Source organism: Balaenoptera acutorostrata, chromosome 10, assembly GCF_949987535.1.
Source record: "Balaenoptera acutorostrata chromosome 10, mBalAcu1.1, whole genome shotgun sequence".
In the NCBI taxonomy this organism is placed as follows: Eukaryota; Metazoa; Chordata; class Mammalia; order Artiodactyla; family Balaenopteridae; genus Balaenoptera; species Balaenoptera acutorostrata.
In genome coordinates this window covers 80,658,411-80,676,948 of record NC_080073.1, presented here as the reverse complement: position 1 = coordinate 80,676,948, position 18,538 = coordinate 80,658,411, and the positions used below count along the sequence as shown (strand labels likewise).

The 18,538-nt window shown below is 36.9% G+C and overlaps 1 protein-coding gene across 1 annotated transcript in view; it reads right to left on the bottom strand.

Annotated features, from left to right (window-relative positions):
- Window positions 1–18,538, bottom strand: part of TFAP2D (transcription factor AP-2 delta) — a 55,482-nt gene that overhangs the window by 19,874 nt on the left and 17,070 nt on the right. The window contains exon 6 of the mRNA XM_007193862.2: window positions 4,137–4,278. Coding sequence (XP_007193924.1) covers window positions 4,137–4,278 — 142 coding nt within the window. The remainder of the gene's footprint in view (window positions 1–4,136; window positions 4,279–18,538) is intronic.

Here is an 18,538-nt window from a genome sequence, read left to right as displayed (position 1 = left end):
AATGAGGAAAAGGCAAGTGTGGAAAAATTTAACTTATGCTAAGCAATTCAACTACTCCACACATGAAGCTGTATCAGGAGAAGTTTCAGAATTTTCAGCCTTGATATTTGATTCTTCTGCTTAACTCACTGACTTCGGACAGCCTCCAGACTTAAAAACAGATGACAATTTTGTAGATTTCCTTTAGGCAATTATCATCATCACATTATGACAGTTACAGAGTTATTATTTTTATGCTTAGTTTCATTCTTATTTAAATTTTTATTTATGAAGCTACAGTAAGAAATACTCTTATTTCTCCAAACAGAATGTCACATTATGAATTATGTAACACAAGATGATCTTCGATGAATCATAAATTCTAACTTTATCACTTATGTCATTGTCCTTAAGGATATAATTTTTTAGCTGATGTCTGAATTTAAAGTTCTGTTTCTCCTTTTGACTATTAATGTTATGGTAAAAATTAAAACTCACTAACTATTCCGCTTTACCCTAATGCAGATCAAGTGTTAATCATATTTAGTTCTAAATTCAATGAAGAGGTTTAAATGTGTTTTTCATAAATCAAATAAATGTTTTGTCCAGTACATTTTTAGATTTCAAAAACTGTCTAACTCAGTTTCTGTTCCTCCCCTTAAATAATTATCTAATTGCACGAAAATATTTGGTTAATCAACAAAGCACTGGGAATAAAGAGGAATTAGGAGGGTAGCGGCACTTAATCAATGAGCCTTTCTTACAATTGTATACTTGGCAATATAATTAAATACAACAGAATCTGTTATTCATAGAGGTAAAAAAGAAATATGTAAGCCATTGTGCAGATGCGGATCAGCAATTGGATCTCTCATCTAAAGAATTTTGAGGGCTTCCCTGGTGGTGCAGTGGTTGAGAATCCGCCTGCCAATGCAGGGGACACGGGTTCGAGCCCTGGTCTGGGAGGATCCCACATGCCGCGGAGCAACTAGGCCCGTGAGCCACAACTACTGAGCCTGCGCGTCTGGAGCCTGTGCTCCGCAACAAGAGAGGCCGCAATAGTGAGAGGCCCGCGCACCGCAATGAAGAGTGGCCCCCGCTTGCTGCAACTAGAGAAAGCCCTCACACAGAAACGAAGACCCAACACAGCCATAAATAAATAATAAATAAATTTAAAAAAAAAAAAAAAAAAAAGAATTTTGAATTTTGTATATATTTTTTGATACAATTGTCACAGTCTTGTGAACAAAGGTGAACTAATCAGAATGTAACGAATATCCATGTAGATTACTTAATTTCAACACTGAGCATTTTAATCGAAAATAGCCAATGCTTTACCATTGGAAAATTTAGAAACTACTCAGAACACATGTTGGATCCATTAATATGTTGCAGAAAGGCATTTATTCCCACACACCCCTTAATTTATCTACTTATATTGATGACTACTTGTATTGAGTATGTTTGCTATGACTGCATAGTCTCTGATTCTTCAATTCTTGTTTCACATGATCTAATAAGAAGATGGAATGGATATAAATAACCACAAAAACAAAACATTTAGTCTGTCTCCTAATTTCTAGATGTTTATAGCCTATTTACTCTTACATAAAATAAGGTAATTGGAATTAGTGAATTCAATTCTTGCTTGACATTTAATGGTCTGCAAATGTCCAGCTATGGGCAGGGGGATCAAAGAGAATTACATGTTCTTGAAATATTTTATGAAATCAAAGTTCAAAATATCACCTAAAATAATATACATTACTTAGATCCCATGTAAAAGGGAAATACTACTCCTTAGTTGAATCCACTACTATAAAATAGATGTCTCCATATAACTTTGACAAATATGAAAGTACTTCTCTTACTTCTCCCAAGTTCTTCTAACATTTACTTCTGTGAAAACAAAATCTCAACATCAGTTTGAATGCACTGACTCCCAAACCCTTAAACAGAGTGATGGGAATTCCCAAGAAAATGGGAACTTATGTTTGGAAATTTAATGGTGGCCTTGCTGTGGGTGGTGGGAGTGAACAGTTCGAAGACCTGGAGGAAGGAAGACAAGAAGGATTTCTCTGGATCAGGGGGTGAAAGTCTTAGAAAATGCATGATAAAACCACAACCGAGTAATTTTGAGGTAGAAAACCTGAAGGTGTTTTCTCTTGGATAATTCGTATTTGGGGATAATAGTATCATTCGGAGGTATCACATGGGTATGCATGTAGGGAAGTTTGTAAAATCCTACCAGCTAGAATGATATGCTTTGGGAACACCTAGGAGATACTACCTAACTTCTAGCACTGTATATTTCTCCTGATCTGTAACAACTTGCTATAGTCTCCTGAGATTACATTAAGGATACAAACTAACGAACTACATGTACTTTCAGTTCCTTCTGGAAAAACTGAAATAAGCGGATGAAGACCCCTCTGGGTCAAAAACTGTTTGGAAGAGGGAAAAAGTAGCAGCAAAGTAGAAGTGAAGACCGCCTCCCCGCCCCCCCCCCCCAGGGAGATAAACTGCACAAAAAATCTAGGTTTAGGTCTTTCCACTAGCAAGTGTTCAGCAGCTTCCCTAGCACAAAGCTCCTCTCAAAATATTAAATCCAAGTGTTATATCCCTTATAATGTTCTTTCTCTAACTCTTGGTCTTACTTCAATCTTTCTGCTATTCCTTTCCCCTTTATCTCCTTGTTTTGTCTTTTCTCTTCTTTTGCCACCACCTTTCATTTCCCTTCTCTTTGGGGCAAGATGAGAGAATTATCTAGTACTCTCAGAAGAGCAATGAATAAATATATCTGAACCCCAAATAGTGACAGTCACAAGCAGCACAAACCCCAAATAAGGGACTTTACATTTCTTGGGCAAGCCTGTTGGGTGGTAGGTATCCCATACAAAACCTTAAATTTGTAAGAAGATCTATGTTACTTTAGATGTAGTAGAAGGAGAAATATTTATTTTTGGTTTTGTGCATTCTGAGACATTTACATTTTAGCCAACATATCGTAAAGTCATTTAAAAATATCAGTTTCTAAGAAGCAATGTTTCTAACACTATCTACCACATACTTTCTCTTTAAAAGTTTTCCCCAAATAAGAAACTAACTTATAAATGATAATTTAACCACCTGGGACTATTAGTTCTAAAATCTGAATATAGAGTTAGGAAATTAAATAAGATTATTCATGGTTTATCTGTAGCAATAACTTGTTTTAGTAAAGAGAAGAGAGCAAGAATTAGCTACCACTTGAAAGATTTTCATCTAATTTTTATTTTTTTTTGTCCATGCAGTGCAGCATGCAGGATCTTAGTTCCCCGACCAGGGATCGAACCCGCAACCCCTGCAGTGGAAGCATGGGGTCCCAACATGCACTGGACCGCCAAGGAAGTCCTCTTCTAAAAATTTGAACGTGATTTGAGTAGTACTTAAGGTTCTGCTGGGTTTTCACACAGTAAATGGTAGTTCTTTCATTAATTATCAAAGAACTTTCAAGTTTGAGGGAGTTTGAAGTTATCTTATGAAAGCTTCCCCTTTTCCACATCATTTCCCTCATTATTTTAATTCACATTTTAATTGAACTTTTTACAATTTTCAGAAGCTTTCTCACACATTCTATCTTTTCTTTTCGACACTATCACTACAGGGGCTGGGGCAGTACAGGGATTATTTGCTTAATTATATACAAGAAAAAATGGGGGCACTGAAGCCAATCCTTGATCCCAGAGGTCTCTCTGTTACCTCTCATGCATCTGGGTCGTCAATTTTTCACAGTCTCTGAGCACTTACAGTGTTTTAAGATCTTTCTCCTCATTTATTAAGGCACAGTGAGTGGCTTAGACCGAATTGCATAGCAACCAACCAGCATATTTGCCTGGAATCTACATCTCCTAAACATGTTAGGCATTCCTACTATTCTGAAGAGGTTTTCTAAGAACTTTTGTCAGTGTCAGTGGTAGCTCCATCACTATACAGTTTTCAAATCTTGCTATGGGTGCAATGTTGGGGAAATCCTTGTTTAATACATCTAGCTGCTGGTGTGTGAGACCCCCCTTAGAGACCAGGTGCTTTCTAGACTGTTTCCCTCATTCAAAGAAAATGAAAAAAAAAAAAAAAAACAGGATGAACGCACACAGAGTCTTCCCCATTCTGCTTACTTGGTCGCTAGGATCATCTTTTTTCTTGCTGTCTGTTCTTTCTGTTCCATATGTTGTCTGGCAAGATGTTCTCCTACTGCTTTGGCTGGAAACTCTGTTTCACAAGTGTAGCCAAAATCTCGAGCCAAGTGTAACGCCTCCCCTGTTGGCAGACAATAAAAGTCAGTTTCTCACTAATTTCGTTGGCAGACAATAAAAGTCAATTTCTCACTAATGTCCAAATTCAACAAGAGGAACACCTTCTCTTTCCTCAAGCCTCATTCCTGGTTGTGGTCATGTGGATCATTTTTCCTATTCATTCTAAATAATCCAAGGGAAAGGAGCTTTGGGGGTGGGGGTGGGGTTAAGAAACATGGAGAAACAGAAGCTACTTACCCAGCAGGGGTATGTGGGAAATTGAGGGGGAAAATCAGAAGCACAGTCTAGGAGTTTTGATTCCCCTGGAGGCTCTGACCATTAGACCAGCTGGACGTCTGAGGTCTTACACATGAATGCCTTGGGGGAAAAGCTCTAGGGGCATGTCATTTTGTTGCTGCCCAACCTACAACCTATTCTCAATGTATCCGAAATATTCAGATATCTTTTCCACGAGACCTATCAAAACACTGGCAAAAGGTCCACATAATTTTTCAAAGAAGTTGGAACACTTTGGAAAGGGAAATAATTGAATTATATCAATTTCATAACATTATGTTGCTAAAGAGATTATACTGCCTAATTATAGTACTAGCGTTATCAGGCTTTATGGTGAGCCTCAGTACCTTTTAGTACTATGTATAGTACTTCTTCAGTACCTTATAAAAACTACAGTGCTTCTTAAGTACAGTATGATGATAAATAACTTTTGTTCTTTCACAAAATCTGAAAGAAATGGGGTAAAAATGACTTATTGGCAAGGTAAGATTTGGCCATGGACTCCAGTTTGGAAAACAACCATATTTTTAAAGCTCAATCAAGCCAATACTTACTTGACCATTAAAACTTTAAAAAAGCAAGCTCTCACTACATATATATTGAGCACCTACTTCATTCAAGGCAAAGTGCTAGGGAGGAGTAAAGGCGGATATAAAAGGGCACCAAAGATTGTCCCTGTTTCTGGGAAGATGCAATCATATCAATGATAGTAGTCACAACAACAAATCCAGAAACACCTTAGTAGCACTTTATAAGTTATATTGCATCTACATAAGCATTATCTATAGTCTGCACATGTTCATTGACATTATATTGATATTATATATAATACAAGCTATTGTATTACAAGTATCAAATAAATGTTAGAGATAAAATGTTTGACACAAGTTCGAAAGAGGAGAAGGTGGTACTCATGGAGAGGTGATCCAACAGCTACATAGTCAATCAAATTTTGCCATGAAGAAATTAAAAAATAGTCAAGTTTGATGACCAAACCTCATGACACTTGTCTGGTGACTAGCAAAAGTAATGGATTTGATCCTGCTTTATATTCATAGAATAACAAAGTAGTCGATGAATTAATATTAGTAAGAAGTAAAAATGATTAATATTACTATAGAAAAGGAGGAAAAGTTTATAGATATACACAATAGGCTAGTTAATATCAATGAAACATTCCTTAGTAAAGATACTATTTTTTCTCTAAAAAAAAAAGAAATAGTAATCTTTCAGATTGGGAAACTCATATTTATAAAAATGACCAAAAAATTACCAACAATGGAAAACAGGAAAACATTTTAGAACAGTATAGAGCTGAAAAAATATAATCCTAAGAGTGTTTTTCCCTTAAATTTTTCTTGGATATATGTTTTTCCCCTAGGATTTTTAGTTGTAAAAAATATAAATAATGACGTTCAATATTTGTTTGTGAGTTTTTCTTTTTCCCTAAAAGCTTCTATCTCATAATGTTTCCCTTATACGCATTAAGGAGAAGAAGGAACAAGACTAAGGGCTCTTTAATGATGGTTTATTTATGTGATTTATGCCCACAGAGCTAATAGGAATTGGTGGGGTTCTCACCCTTGTTTGTTTGACAGGAAGGCACATTTAGGCTATGGAAATCTCCACTGTGACTATGCAGATATTAGTTAATACCCTGATTTGAAGTTTCAGTGTGTACAAATATTAATCACACATTAAAATTAGACTCGAGGGCTTCCCTGGTGGTGCAGTGGTTGAGAAAATGCCTGCCAATTCAGGGGACACGGGTTTGAGCCCTGATCTGGGAAGATCCCACATGCCGCGGAGCAACTAGGCCCGTGAGCCACAACTACTGAGCCTGCACGTCTGGAGCCTGTGCTCCGCAACAAGAGAGGCCGCGATAGTGAGAGGCCCGCGCACCGCGATGAAGAGTGGCCCCCACTTGCCGCAACTAGAGAAAGCCCTCGCACAGAAACGAAGACCCAACACAGCCAAAAATAAATAAATAAATAAATAAAAATTGTATTAAAAAAAAACAATAGCCAACACATCCTATGGCCCAAAATCGTAAAACAAAACAAAAAAAGAAACCCAGAATTTAAAAATAAATAAATAAATAAAATAAAATAAAATTAGACTCGAGCTTATACAAGTGTGTTTAATTTTTATTTATGTTACCATGAGACACGAACATTGTAATTCATCCTTTTCATGCATTCCCTGAGTCTTTAACAACTTTTTTTCATTCACAAAATGTGAGAAGCCCTGTTCTAAGCCTTGGAAGAGTCCAATTTAATATAAAAATATGACAATGTGGTAAACGTATTAGATCAGATAATGTTTTGTGAACTATCCAATCATGATTTTCCCCTCAGTCTGTTTCAAAGCAGCAGCAGGTCTTTAGTTAAGATTTTTATATTCCTGTGGTAGAAAACATCGTTTTTCCTCCATTTTAAACAGAAAGATGACAAAACTGGATGAAAAGGGTCTCTATATTGACTAGTCTAGGTAGTGTTAATTATTGGGGAGGTCACATTTTTGGATAAACTGCAATGTACAAGCAATATTTTTAAAGCACTTATTACCAGCAGTTTATCACCCTAACCAAATAGGAAAGAAAATGTGTGCTTATTTGGCAGAAGAAAAGGCACGAAGATTTTTTTAAAAGAAACACTGTAATGTCATATAGGATGGTTACTTATGCTAAGAAAATGACAGAAGGGAGATAATTCAATAAATTTCAAATTTGAGGTAAAAAGTCTTAAAGCTTGACCCATCAAAGAATGGCTACATGGAGGTATTTGTAGTGAGGTGGATGGAGTTAGAGAGTCATACAGAGTGAAGTAAGTCAGAAAGAGAAAAACAAATACAGTATGCTAACACATATATATGGAATCTAAGGAAAAAAAAAAAAAAAGGTCATGAAGAACCTAGTGGCAAGATGGGAATAAAGACACAGACCTACTAGAGAATGGACTTGAGGATATGGGGAGGGGGAGGGGTAAGATGTGACAGGGTGAGAGAGTGGCATGGACACATATACACTACCAAACGTAAAATAGATAGCTAGTGGGAAGCAACCGCATAGCACAGGGAGATCAGCTCGGTGCTTTGTGACCACCTAGAGGGGTGGGATAGGGAGGGTGAGAGGGAGGGAGACGCAAGAGGGAAGAGATATGGGAACATATGTATATGTATAACTGATTCACTTTGTTATAAAGCAGAAATGAACACACCATTGTAAAGCAATTATACTCCAATAAAGATGTTAAAAAAAAAAAAAGAATGGCTACAGCACCTGACCAGAAGATAAACTCATGTGACCTTAGGACTCAGAAGAATTTTGCACCTAACCCAATAGCACTGTTCATAATGTCATCCTTGTACAGCAAATCGAGTTATGTAAACTGATATATCTTCATATTGCAATATTGACACAGAAATATTTAAATAAAAACTTAAGAGATTATTTTACATATATACAGTATATACAAGTCTGTATATACAATATATACAAGTCTCTATATATAGAGACTATTTTATATATATATATATTTAAGAGACTATTTTATATATATATATATATACATATACACACATATGCATATATGTGTGTATATATATATATTTTTTTCCCCTCTACTGTTTGTGCAATAGTAGGAGAAGTGAAACAGTGCAAACAGGAGGATGGCAGCATGCCTCTTAAATTTTGTGTTAAAACCTGATTCTTGAGGATCTGGCCCATTTTATGCAAACCTCTCACCGCGTGGTAGTTTTAAAAACAGTTTGAATGGAACAGCTGCTATTTACATTTACACTGACAGCCAGATCCTTCCTTCCCTTAGCTCTGTTTACTGCTTTCTCCTGCTTGCGACGTAACATTGTTACTGGATGTATAGCGATGCTACATCAAAAGAAGTGGCAAGTGAAGACACTCTGATATGTAGTTAAAATGTGTAGACCATGCCACAAAAGCTTTGTGTGTGAGGACCCAAGAATGAATTAATTAATGGATCCATGAATTAAAAGACACATGATATTCAGGAACAATGACAAATCTACAGTTCAATCCTGTACCACAGATATCTTAGAGTCAACAGGTATAAGAAAAATAGAAATTTTTGGAGCAGAAAAGCATGTGAATAAGACTCTAGGGGATTTGACTGATTTGTGAAAATAAAGAACTACGAGCTTCTCTGTCTCTGTGGGGGGACGGAGTACCCACGTGAACAAGTAGGTGCAATAACCTGGGGCGACAGAGTGATCCCTGAAGGGCTAGATCCCATATAGCAAACATGGCGGCTGTTGTCTCATTTCTGTGCACGATAATGTGGGATGCCCTGTGGTGGCTGTTTTCCAGAGAGTATTTAAGCTCTTCCTTTATTTCAATGCACTGTGCCACTTGACAAACCAGTACCGCCCCACCCCTGCTTTTTCACACCACTGAAGCAACACAGTAACTTTGGCAAATACGTCCATTGTATTTCATGTCATTCCAAAAATTACTGTTTTAGAAGTAGGATACATGGGGGATAGTTTGAGAGCTTGGACAGAATATTCTAAGTGCAAGGCTTTAGGCTCTCTATGCCAAGTGGTGACACCCCCCCTTCCAAAAAAGGGGAAACCACTAAGCAGTTTTCAATAGTAACAGCAGCAGTTAATGACTCATGTTGAGAACCTCTCTCAAAAAACCAACACAAGCAAAGTTACAGAATACGGGAAGAGCATAAAAAGAGAATTTGCTCTTTTTCAGGGCATTCATTTTTCACACTCAAAAGCAAAAGTAAAAAACTAAGGGTAAGTATTAGGGAACACTTTTATGGCAATTACTGTTGAAGCCCAGAAATGGAAAGTTAATGGAAAAATGTTTTCTGAGGAAAGTGGATTGATCATTTTACTGAGATTCTGGGTTCCCACATTATTTTACCTGAAGCAGGTCTAAATGCATTTTTAAAATAGAAATAAACACACCTAATTTCAACATTTTATCCGGTCACTAAGGATTTTTTCTCCTTTTAGAATTGTATTTTAGAAGAAAATGTACTTTAGACAACTGTAAATCAATATCTAAAACTAATTTGTACTAAAGGATACTTCTACATTGTTATTCACTAGACAATTCTCACCAACTGTCACTAAATTCATTGCCTTAGAAAGAATTTAGGTTTAACTTCTTATTGTTATACCCAATATTATTAAATGAAAGCAACAATTCATATGAGTTAAATTCCAGTCATATACCTGTGATTTCAATTTTAATTACATGTATGGAAAATAGCACATTCAAATCTATCTCTGGGATTATTCTGAGAAGCACCTATTAGATAGCAAATTTGAGAATATTTTCAAATCTGGATAAGATATTAAAAAAGTTATAAAAAAATATCAAGCTTCAGTAAACCCTAGAGCTGAAGGACAGGTTTAATGTATCTGTTACAGGCTTCCAGAACGATTCTAAAAGGAGTGCACTCTGTAACACTATATATCATATAATCTACACTATAGGTAAGTGCCTTATAATGTGGTAGTTTCCCTATTTAACGAGGATTTTGTTTAAATACCAACACTTTGTTCTTCAAAGTGGTAGTTTTGTTCCCCATTCCATACTCTGTGCTTAGTACAGCACCCGATTCATAATAGGTACTTAGTAAACATCTGTTAAATGGAAAAGCTTTCAAATATTTTATTGGTTAATTATAACAATAATCTTGCAAGGCACCCCTTCCAAAGAATATAAGTGAAAAACTAGAGCAAAAGAGAATTGCTAGAAAGAACGAAATATATAAAAAACCCATTGAGTATATCATTGTATCAGTGGAGCCATTTAATAAAATAGATTATGCTTGAAGACAGTGTTTTTCAATCCTTGCTATTCCCATAACCTGGGAGTTTGTTTAATATGTGTGTATACACGCATGTGTGCATACACACACACACACACTCACACACACACACACACACACACCAGGGTTTCACCCCCCGTCATTCAATATCTGGAGCCAGGGCATCTGCATTTTTTGAAAGCTCCTGACCTCATCTCAAGCCAGGGTTGCCCTAAGGTGAAGGGAAAGCATTATGTGGGGTTGAAATATACACTTTCCTCCAAAACAAGGATTCTGTGGCTTATATCAATAAAAAAGAAAAACAGTTACTATGGAGTTAATATTAAACTGTAAAGACCTCTGTGTATCTGGGTTCTTGCATATTGAGTTCTGCCTTATTTGGCTGATATAATACACACTCTAGAAACAAAAATGGCTATGTGGTGGGGTAAAGGAGAGACATTGTTAGGGGAACAAAGACATCAGTCAATTAAAAAAGTATATTTGGGGCTTCCCTGGTGGCGCAGTGGTTGAGAGTCTGCCTGCCAATGCAGGGGACACAGGTTCGAGCCCTGGTCTGGGAAGATCCCACATGCCGCGGAGCAACTAGGCCCGTGGGCCACAACTACTGAGCCTGCGCGTCTGGAGCCTGTGCTCCGCAACAAGAGAGGCCGCAATAATGAGAGGCCCACGCACTGCGATGAAGAGTGGCCCCCGCTCTCCGCAACTGGAGAAAGCCCTCGCACAGAAACGAAGACCCAACACAGCCATAAATTAATTAATTAATTAATTAATTTTAAAAAAAAAAGTATATTTGTTTCAGGAGATTTAGTGTAAGATGAAACTTGCTTTTCATAACAGTAGGGGAAAATGGATTATCAATAAAAGGTGTTGGGACAACTGGCTGGCCATCTGGGAAAAAAAACAAGTAAAATTAGATCTATATCATACATCCAACAACAACAAAAAGTCCAGATGGATCAAAGATTTAAACATAAAATATAGATCCACAAAGTAATTAGAAGGTAACATGGGAGAAATATTTTATAATCTTGGGATAAAAAAGGACTTTCAAAATATTACAATAAAAATGACAGCCCATGGAATAAAATATATGAGAAATATGATTATATCAATATAAAAAAGTTCTGCATGACATAGATCTGAACAAATAAGCAACCAAACAAAAAACACATAATAGCAAACAGACAAACCAGAGCCAGGGGTGGAGAGGCTTTGCAACTCATATCAGAGGCACACAGCCCATTTTCCTTATATACAATGAGCACTTACAAATGAATGAGAAAAATGTAAAAAATTACCCTATTGGTACAAAGTAAGTGAACAGACAAAGAAGCTCATAAAATTCTCCTAAGAATATACTCAACCTCCTTCATAATAGAGGTAGTCTATTTTCTTTTTTCCACTCAAATTAGCAGAGATCAAAAAATTGATAGCACCCTGCTTGGGCTAGAGTATAGGGAAGTACTAGCATATCAATGTTTCTTACCCCCATCACTGATAGAATTATAAATTTACAACCACTATAAAGAGCAATCTTCTAATAATCTTTTAAAATTACAAATGCAAATATCTTTTGACCCTGCAACACATTCTTAGGAATTTATTGAATAGATATACTTGCATATCTGAAGAATTATTTATGTAAGTGTGAGGTTGCTCATTGTAGCACTATTAGGAATAGCCAAAGATTAAAAACACCTATATGATATTTAGTAGGTCACTGGTTAAATAAATTATGATGCACTCAAACAACGGAATACTGTGCATGTTTAAAAGAATGAACAACTTGTAAAAACTGAAAATAAAGAGAACACTAAGATAATGTGTGAAAAAATGTGTAGAACAGTGTGTATAGAATGCTATAATTTTAAAAATAAAAACCAAAACTATGCATACACATATATATCCTTGGAAGGAAATAGAGAAACCAGTAACATTTGTTTCTTCCAGGAGGGGATCTAAATGGGGAATAGAGTGAAAAGGAGACATTTCACTATATACCTTTTGTAACTTCTGAATTTTTACCATCTAACGAATTACCTACTTAAAATTATATTAATTAAAAAGCAAAACTACTCTCTGACTCAGTTCTTAGAAACATTTCATCTAAACTCAAATATTTGTTGTAAATTAAAACCTAAGCAATTCCAAAACTTTCATTATTATTCAGTAGGAGTTAGAGATCATTAGGAATAATTACAGTCTACAATTTTATTAGAATACCTACGAATTTTGACAAATGTAAACAATAGAAAAAAGCAGAAACTGAGTTTTGAAAAGCACATTAGTTGGCATGAACTTTGAAAGAGAGAATAGTAGAAAAAAGAAAAAACCTAGGAAAGTAATGCAGAGACGTGCTTCTAAGGAAGCTTCGTGATTTGCAAGAGTGAGTAGTATGCTGGACCAAAGGGGCAAAGGCAGGACTGAGCCAAACAGGCTTGGATACATTTGTTTTTTTGTGCCAGAACAGGAGTAGGAATCGAAGCACACCACAAGCACACAGTCAGACACAAGGGCATATGTGTAACAGCCTATTTCCTCTACCCCCTACATGTAAACACCTTTCTCCCTGAAAATGAATGAAACCATAAGATGTAGGTCAGGGGAGTACTATTAGGAAGGAAGCAAATGATTTAAGAAGATTCCTCTGAGATGATGTCTATTTATCCATAATATTGTAGGATACTGAGATCAATTATTGAAAATTCTGATAGATATTAGTTCTCAGATATTAGACAACAATATCAAGTTGTTACCTAATGATCAATTATCAAAGCAGGGTCTCTCGATAGAAACTATTCCATGACTTAGAATAAGAAATTTACAGATAATACCTATAAGTCTGAAAAAAAAAAAGCCATTTTCCAAGAAAGACCTTAAAATGACTGCCTAACATAGACTGCACTAGCATTTACTTATTGAGTCCAATTCCACTGGCAGCTCTGAAATGCAAAGCTGTGCCCGAGAAGACACTGTCAATGGTAGAGTGTTTGTGTGCAAAAGGGGACACCAGGGTCCCCTAGTGATTAGGCTCTTCCAGGTCATCGTGTGACTAAAGTGAGCACCAGTTAGAACTATTATAACAATATAACAAGGGGTCAATGTATGACCCTTTTAATATCACATACAGCTTTAGAAGAAAGCTGGAAACCTTTATCCCAGAGGAGGGACTGAGGTGGAAATGTGATGTCTGGAATGGCTGGTGAAGGAGTTATGTTGGGATGATGGAGTGAAGTTATGTGTGAAGACAAGGGGAATAGCACCTTTGTCCTAAATTCCATGAGAAGAGCAAATAATGCTGAGTGTGCCCTGTGCGTGTATTATCACTGATACTTGGCAAAAGGATTTTGGTGTTTGAATCCTACAAGCCTCAAGTAGTGAACAATACCTCTTCCTAAATTAAAAAGCCATGGACTAATCATACGAAGAAAACTTGCTCCCTAATATCTCGTTTATAGGAAAGCGTTCATTGTCAAGTTGATCGTTCTTTTCCCTGGTTTCCTGGAAATGCTATCATATAGGCTCAGGATTAAAGACAAAGGGGAAATAGCACCAAGTGATTGCATTCCTGTCTCCTACCTTAGGTTGATTTGGCTGAAGTGGAAGGAAAAGGTTTTGTAGGATAGTCTCCTAACTAACTAACTAGATTGGCACCCTTTTGAAAGTACAAGAGACACTATTGATAATTATTCCAGAAAAACAGAAAGAACCAAGATTTAATGTCATCCTAACTTTGGGGGATTAAGTGGCAGCAGATGGTGCGTCAGGATGTTAAAAACAGCTTGTACTATTGGATGCAAAAAAGCCCAACAAGCTTGCCCAGGATTCCTAGCAGCACGGATGTCCAATCCATGGTGAAAAACAGGCTCAGGAATTGATAACTTCTTTCTATTCCTTAGTTATATTGTTATAACGGTTGTAACTCTAACTATAAATATATAGTTAAATTCAGAAGTAGTTCAGCAATGCAACTGTTCAGAATCCACGCCACTAACATAAATCTGAGTGGAAAACACATGGTGATGTTGCAAACCAGAAGACCTGGGTTCTCCTCCTTGCTGCTCCCATGATCCTGTGCAAAATGGTTAATCTCACTGTACCTTAGTTTTCTCATTTGAGAATAAAGATAACTAAAATTTATTGACACCAACTTTTTGCCGGGCACCCTGTGAACTGCTTTATAAACATTCTGATTTCACTCCGACAACAACCTTATGAGGAGGGTACTATTATTAACACCCCTTTATAGGTAAGGACACTGATAATCAGAGAGGTTGTGAGTCTTTCCCTATAGCACACAGCTAGTAAGTGGTAGAAGTGGGTTCAAACAAGGTTATATGGCTCCAGAAGCACACTCTTTAACCATGTGTGCTATGTCCCACTGCCTTAGACTACTCAATCTTCCATTTCCCTCCAGGGTTAAAGTTTTATGATCCTGAGTAAATTCTGCTATTAAGTAACACTATTGTTTAGGGAGAAAGAGACAAGAGAACAGGTACTAATTTTTATTAAGTGCCTCTTTGCCCCATGGTGTCAAGTGTTCAATGTAGCAAATGTATTTAATTCTACAAAAGACACACAAGGCAGATGTGGCAGAAATGGGAGCTGGACCGTCCAAGATTTGTCCTTTCTTTTATACTATAGAGTTGTTGCTGAGAAGATTCTGCCCAGCTAGACACTACATTTTCTGGTATATCTCATGCCTCTGGAATTAGGCATAGCCATGGGACTAGTTGTCATGGAATGTAGACAGTAGCAATGTGGGCCAATTCCTGGCCAAGTGGGTTGGAAGCTGTGTCCTTTCACCATCGCGTCTTTCTTTATTGTGAGCTGAATGCATAGGGCTCCCAGGACCTAGAGGAGGGCATGGCTAGAGGCGGAAGCACTCTGGTCCCTGAATAAGGCTAAGAGGAAGGAAGGGCCCGGGGGAGGAACACCCACGTCATCTGTGAAGAGTGAGAAATAAGCTTCTATTGTGTTAAGCCACTGAAAATTTGGAAATTAACTGTTATAACAGCTAGCATTACCCTAAACATCACAGATAGTGTGATCCTTATCTGTAAATTAGGAAAATGAAGCTCAGTCAGGTTAAGCAACCTGCCCAAAGTCAGCCAAATGTCAAAAGTGTTATTACTGGGGGCAGAGGTGGAGGTACTAGGCCAAGGGATGAGGTGAGATGTGCAGGACAGGGGCTGGGAGATTACTTTAAAAAGAAAGGAAAGAAAGAAGGAAGGAAGGAAGGAAAGAAGGAAGGAAGGAGGGAAAACTAAAGAAGGAGGCAAAAGGGACAAAAGGTTTAGATTTGAAAAGAGTGAATAGATATCACACACAATATTTGTAAATGGTCCCCTTTCTTTTGCTGATGCATATTTATACCCTTCACTGCCCCATACTGTTTTTTAAATATATATATAAACAGAATTTGATATCTGGTCATGACAAACTGAAAGCCAAGGCATTTATGTTTAAGGACTTAACTATGCTTTTGGAACTCCTGGTGTTGCCTGAGAATGCTATATGAGCTTTTGCAAATTGAGCAGAACTGTCCCAGGAAAGCACCCCACTCAAGTGAACAAAACTTCCCTCCAGCAACACTCTGTAACTTTGGCCATCTTGGAAAACCTCAAGCGAGGTGGGAGTGATAGACAGGAATGACTCCTCATTCCTGCCATAATTGACTCCTTATACTTGTTTTTAACAACCACCAACGCTGCAAAGATTGTTCTGGAATAAAGTATAGAGGAAGCAGCTAATTGGTGATTCATAAATAATAAATATATACCAAGAGTATTAGAACTAGAACAATAATATTGGCCAAACTCTTTGAATGTTTTCCAGATATAGAATTTCTCCCACTCTGGAAGAGTCTGGGATTATCCCAAGATCTCAGGAAGATCAACGAATCGGGTTAGGCAATTCTAATCTACTGAATTTTCCAGAAAATGACAACTCTCTAATGTTATAGATAGCCGAGTGGACAAAGGAGAAGTCATAGCAATGTGATTAACAAGGGAAAATAAAAAGAACTCCAGGCTTATGATAAAGTGGGTACAAGAAGTTGTACCAACCATTAGTTATATATTTAAACCCCATTAAATGAAGACATATGGGTCAAAAAGGAATATGATCTAGTATTACATTCAGTGGACTCTGAATTCAAATACTCATATCTCATTGTAGGTCAAATATATCTGTGCTATGTGGACCAAAAAAAAAATCCCCACTCTAAGTATGTGCCTTACTAAAATGTTCACTTTTCAAACAACTTTATCTGGTGAAAAAAGTTAGTCAGTCTTGAGTTCTTCATCCCACTGGTTATTAGGCGCAACGCTATTTGTAACAGAAATGTTGTGAATAATTTAAATATTATAAATTTGCATGAAATAGCCCTCTCATAAATTCTTAAAATAGTCCCTAAAATAATGACTCTAATATGTTGATTTGACAACGATGCTAGAATGGCACTATTAGTAGAGTGACTCCATTTAAAAGAAATACAGGAGGAAATGATTATAAAATAATTAAAAACAAAATGATTGAAAACCCAAGGCAAACGTGGAAACCTAGGAATATCATGATGAAACCACTGTTAGGTTAGTGACAAGGGTAGTTTTTGAAAACCATACCTTCATTTGCTAATTTCAATCCCTGTTGTAAGGTACCTTACTGTTCACTGATTGAATCTTGACAAAGGGTAAATCATGTCTGCATGGAGAGTCTAGCAGGGTCCCCATACACTACTCTTTCTTTGGGATTTTTATCAAAATAGCATCAACGGCAAGGCTGTATTCAAAGCAGCCCCAGAAAGGGGCAGAGACAAGTACTAAAAAGTCGCAGAAGGTTGACCTTAAGGAGCTGTATTTCTAAGTGTGGTCAATGAGGAATAAAGCCAATCAGAAGTATCTTGTGCTCAAGTGCTGTACCAAAATGGGGAAGGACTGAACCATTGCTGGACTGAACCCCAGCAATGTCTTGGGCCATCAGGAAGATAAAAACTTTCTAAGTGATGAAAAAAATTAGTATTCTTTCCTACAGAACCTTAGGTTTATAAGAAAGCTGATGGACCATTTTTGACAATTAGAAATCTCATTTTAGAATTTCTGGAAAAAACTAATCTAAAATATCACTGGCTCCTGCAAAAATGTTTGATTGAGGGGCAAAAATATTACCAAAGACATGGTCAATTCAAGGTCTACGAATACTAACCAGTAACCATGGTAAAGTTTTAATTTACCAGCTAAAATGGTATAAGCAAGACAAACTTGAAATAACTGAATCAAATCCATGTTAGCACAAAAAGGACTAAGGTCGCAAAATATTAGGTTCTCCTCTTGTCCTAAGACCACTTGTAGTTTTTTAAACCGTGGGTCATGACCCATGACTCAACAGTGAGTCTTGAAATAAATTTAGTGGGCTTACATTCAGCATTTAAAAGTAGTGGATTTACAATCAGCATTTTAAAAGAATACAAAAATATGGAATAGAATAAAAATACCATAGAACATAGTACATAGTAGTGAAACTTAAGACGCATGCATGTGTGTGTGAGAGAGAGAGAGAATGCACACATTTGAGGGTCATAATATAACATGTGGGGAGTTGAGGAATGCAAAAGGTCCCTTTGCTCCTAAATCTCATTTCCTCAGTTCCATCAGAATGCCTGGAATTCGACCAGAAAATATTTATTTCTCTACACCATGAATATTTGGGGGATTTCAAAAGCATCCAGTTAAAGTGAGATGTATCTGAGAAGGATAAAATCTTAAGTTCCATCAGCCAAGGCTGAAGTGACACCTCTGTGAGCAGAGGTGAACACAAGCCTAGCACTTTTGTGATAGGAGAGTTTTGCTGGAAGAGTAGATGGCAAGACCACGAGATTGTCCTGGGATTTCACGTTTTAACCTGTATCCTTTCTCTTAGCATCCGTCAATGATTCCCACACAAGGTGCTCTGGTGTTTTGGGCTAACATAAAAATCAAGAAGAAGAATTTTGAATATACCCTTTTAGGGTTCTTCAGGTTTTACTGGACGGACATTCACAGACACCTTGGATAAAGGTCTCTCTTAGGGCCTTTACTTTTCACACCAGTTACATGAAACGTATCTCAAGGAACATTTAAGTCAATGATCGTTAAACCTCATTATACATCAGGGGGTGTT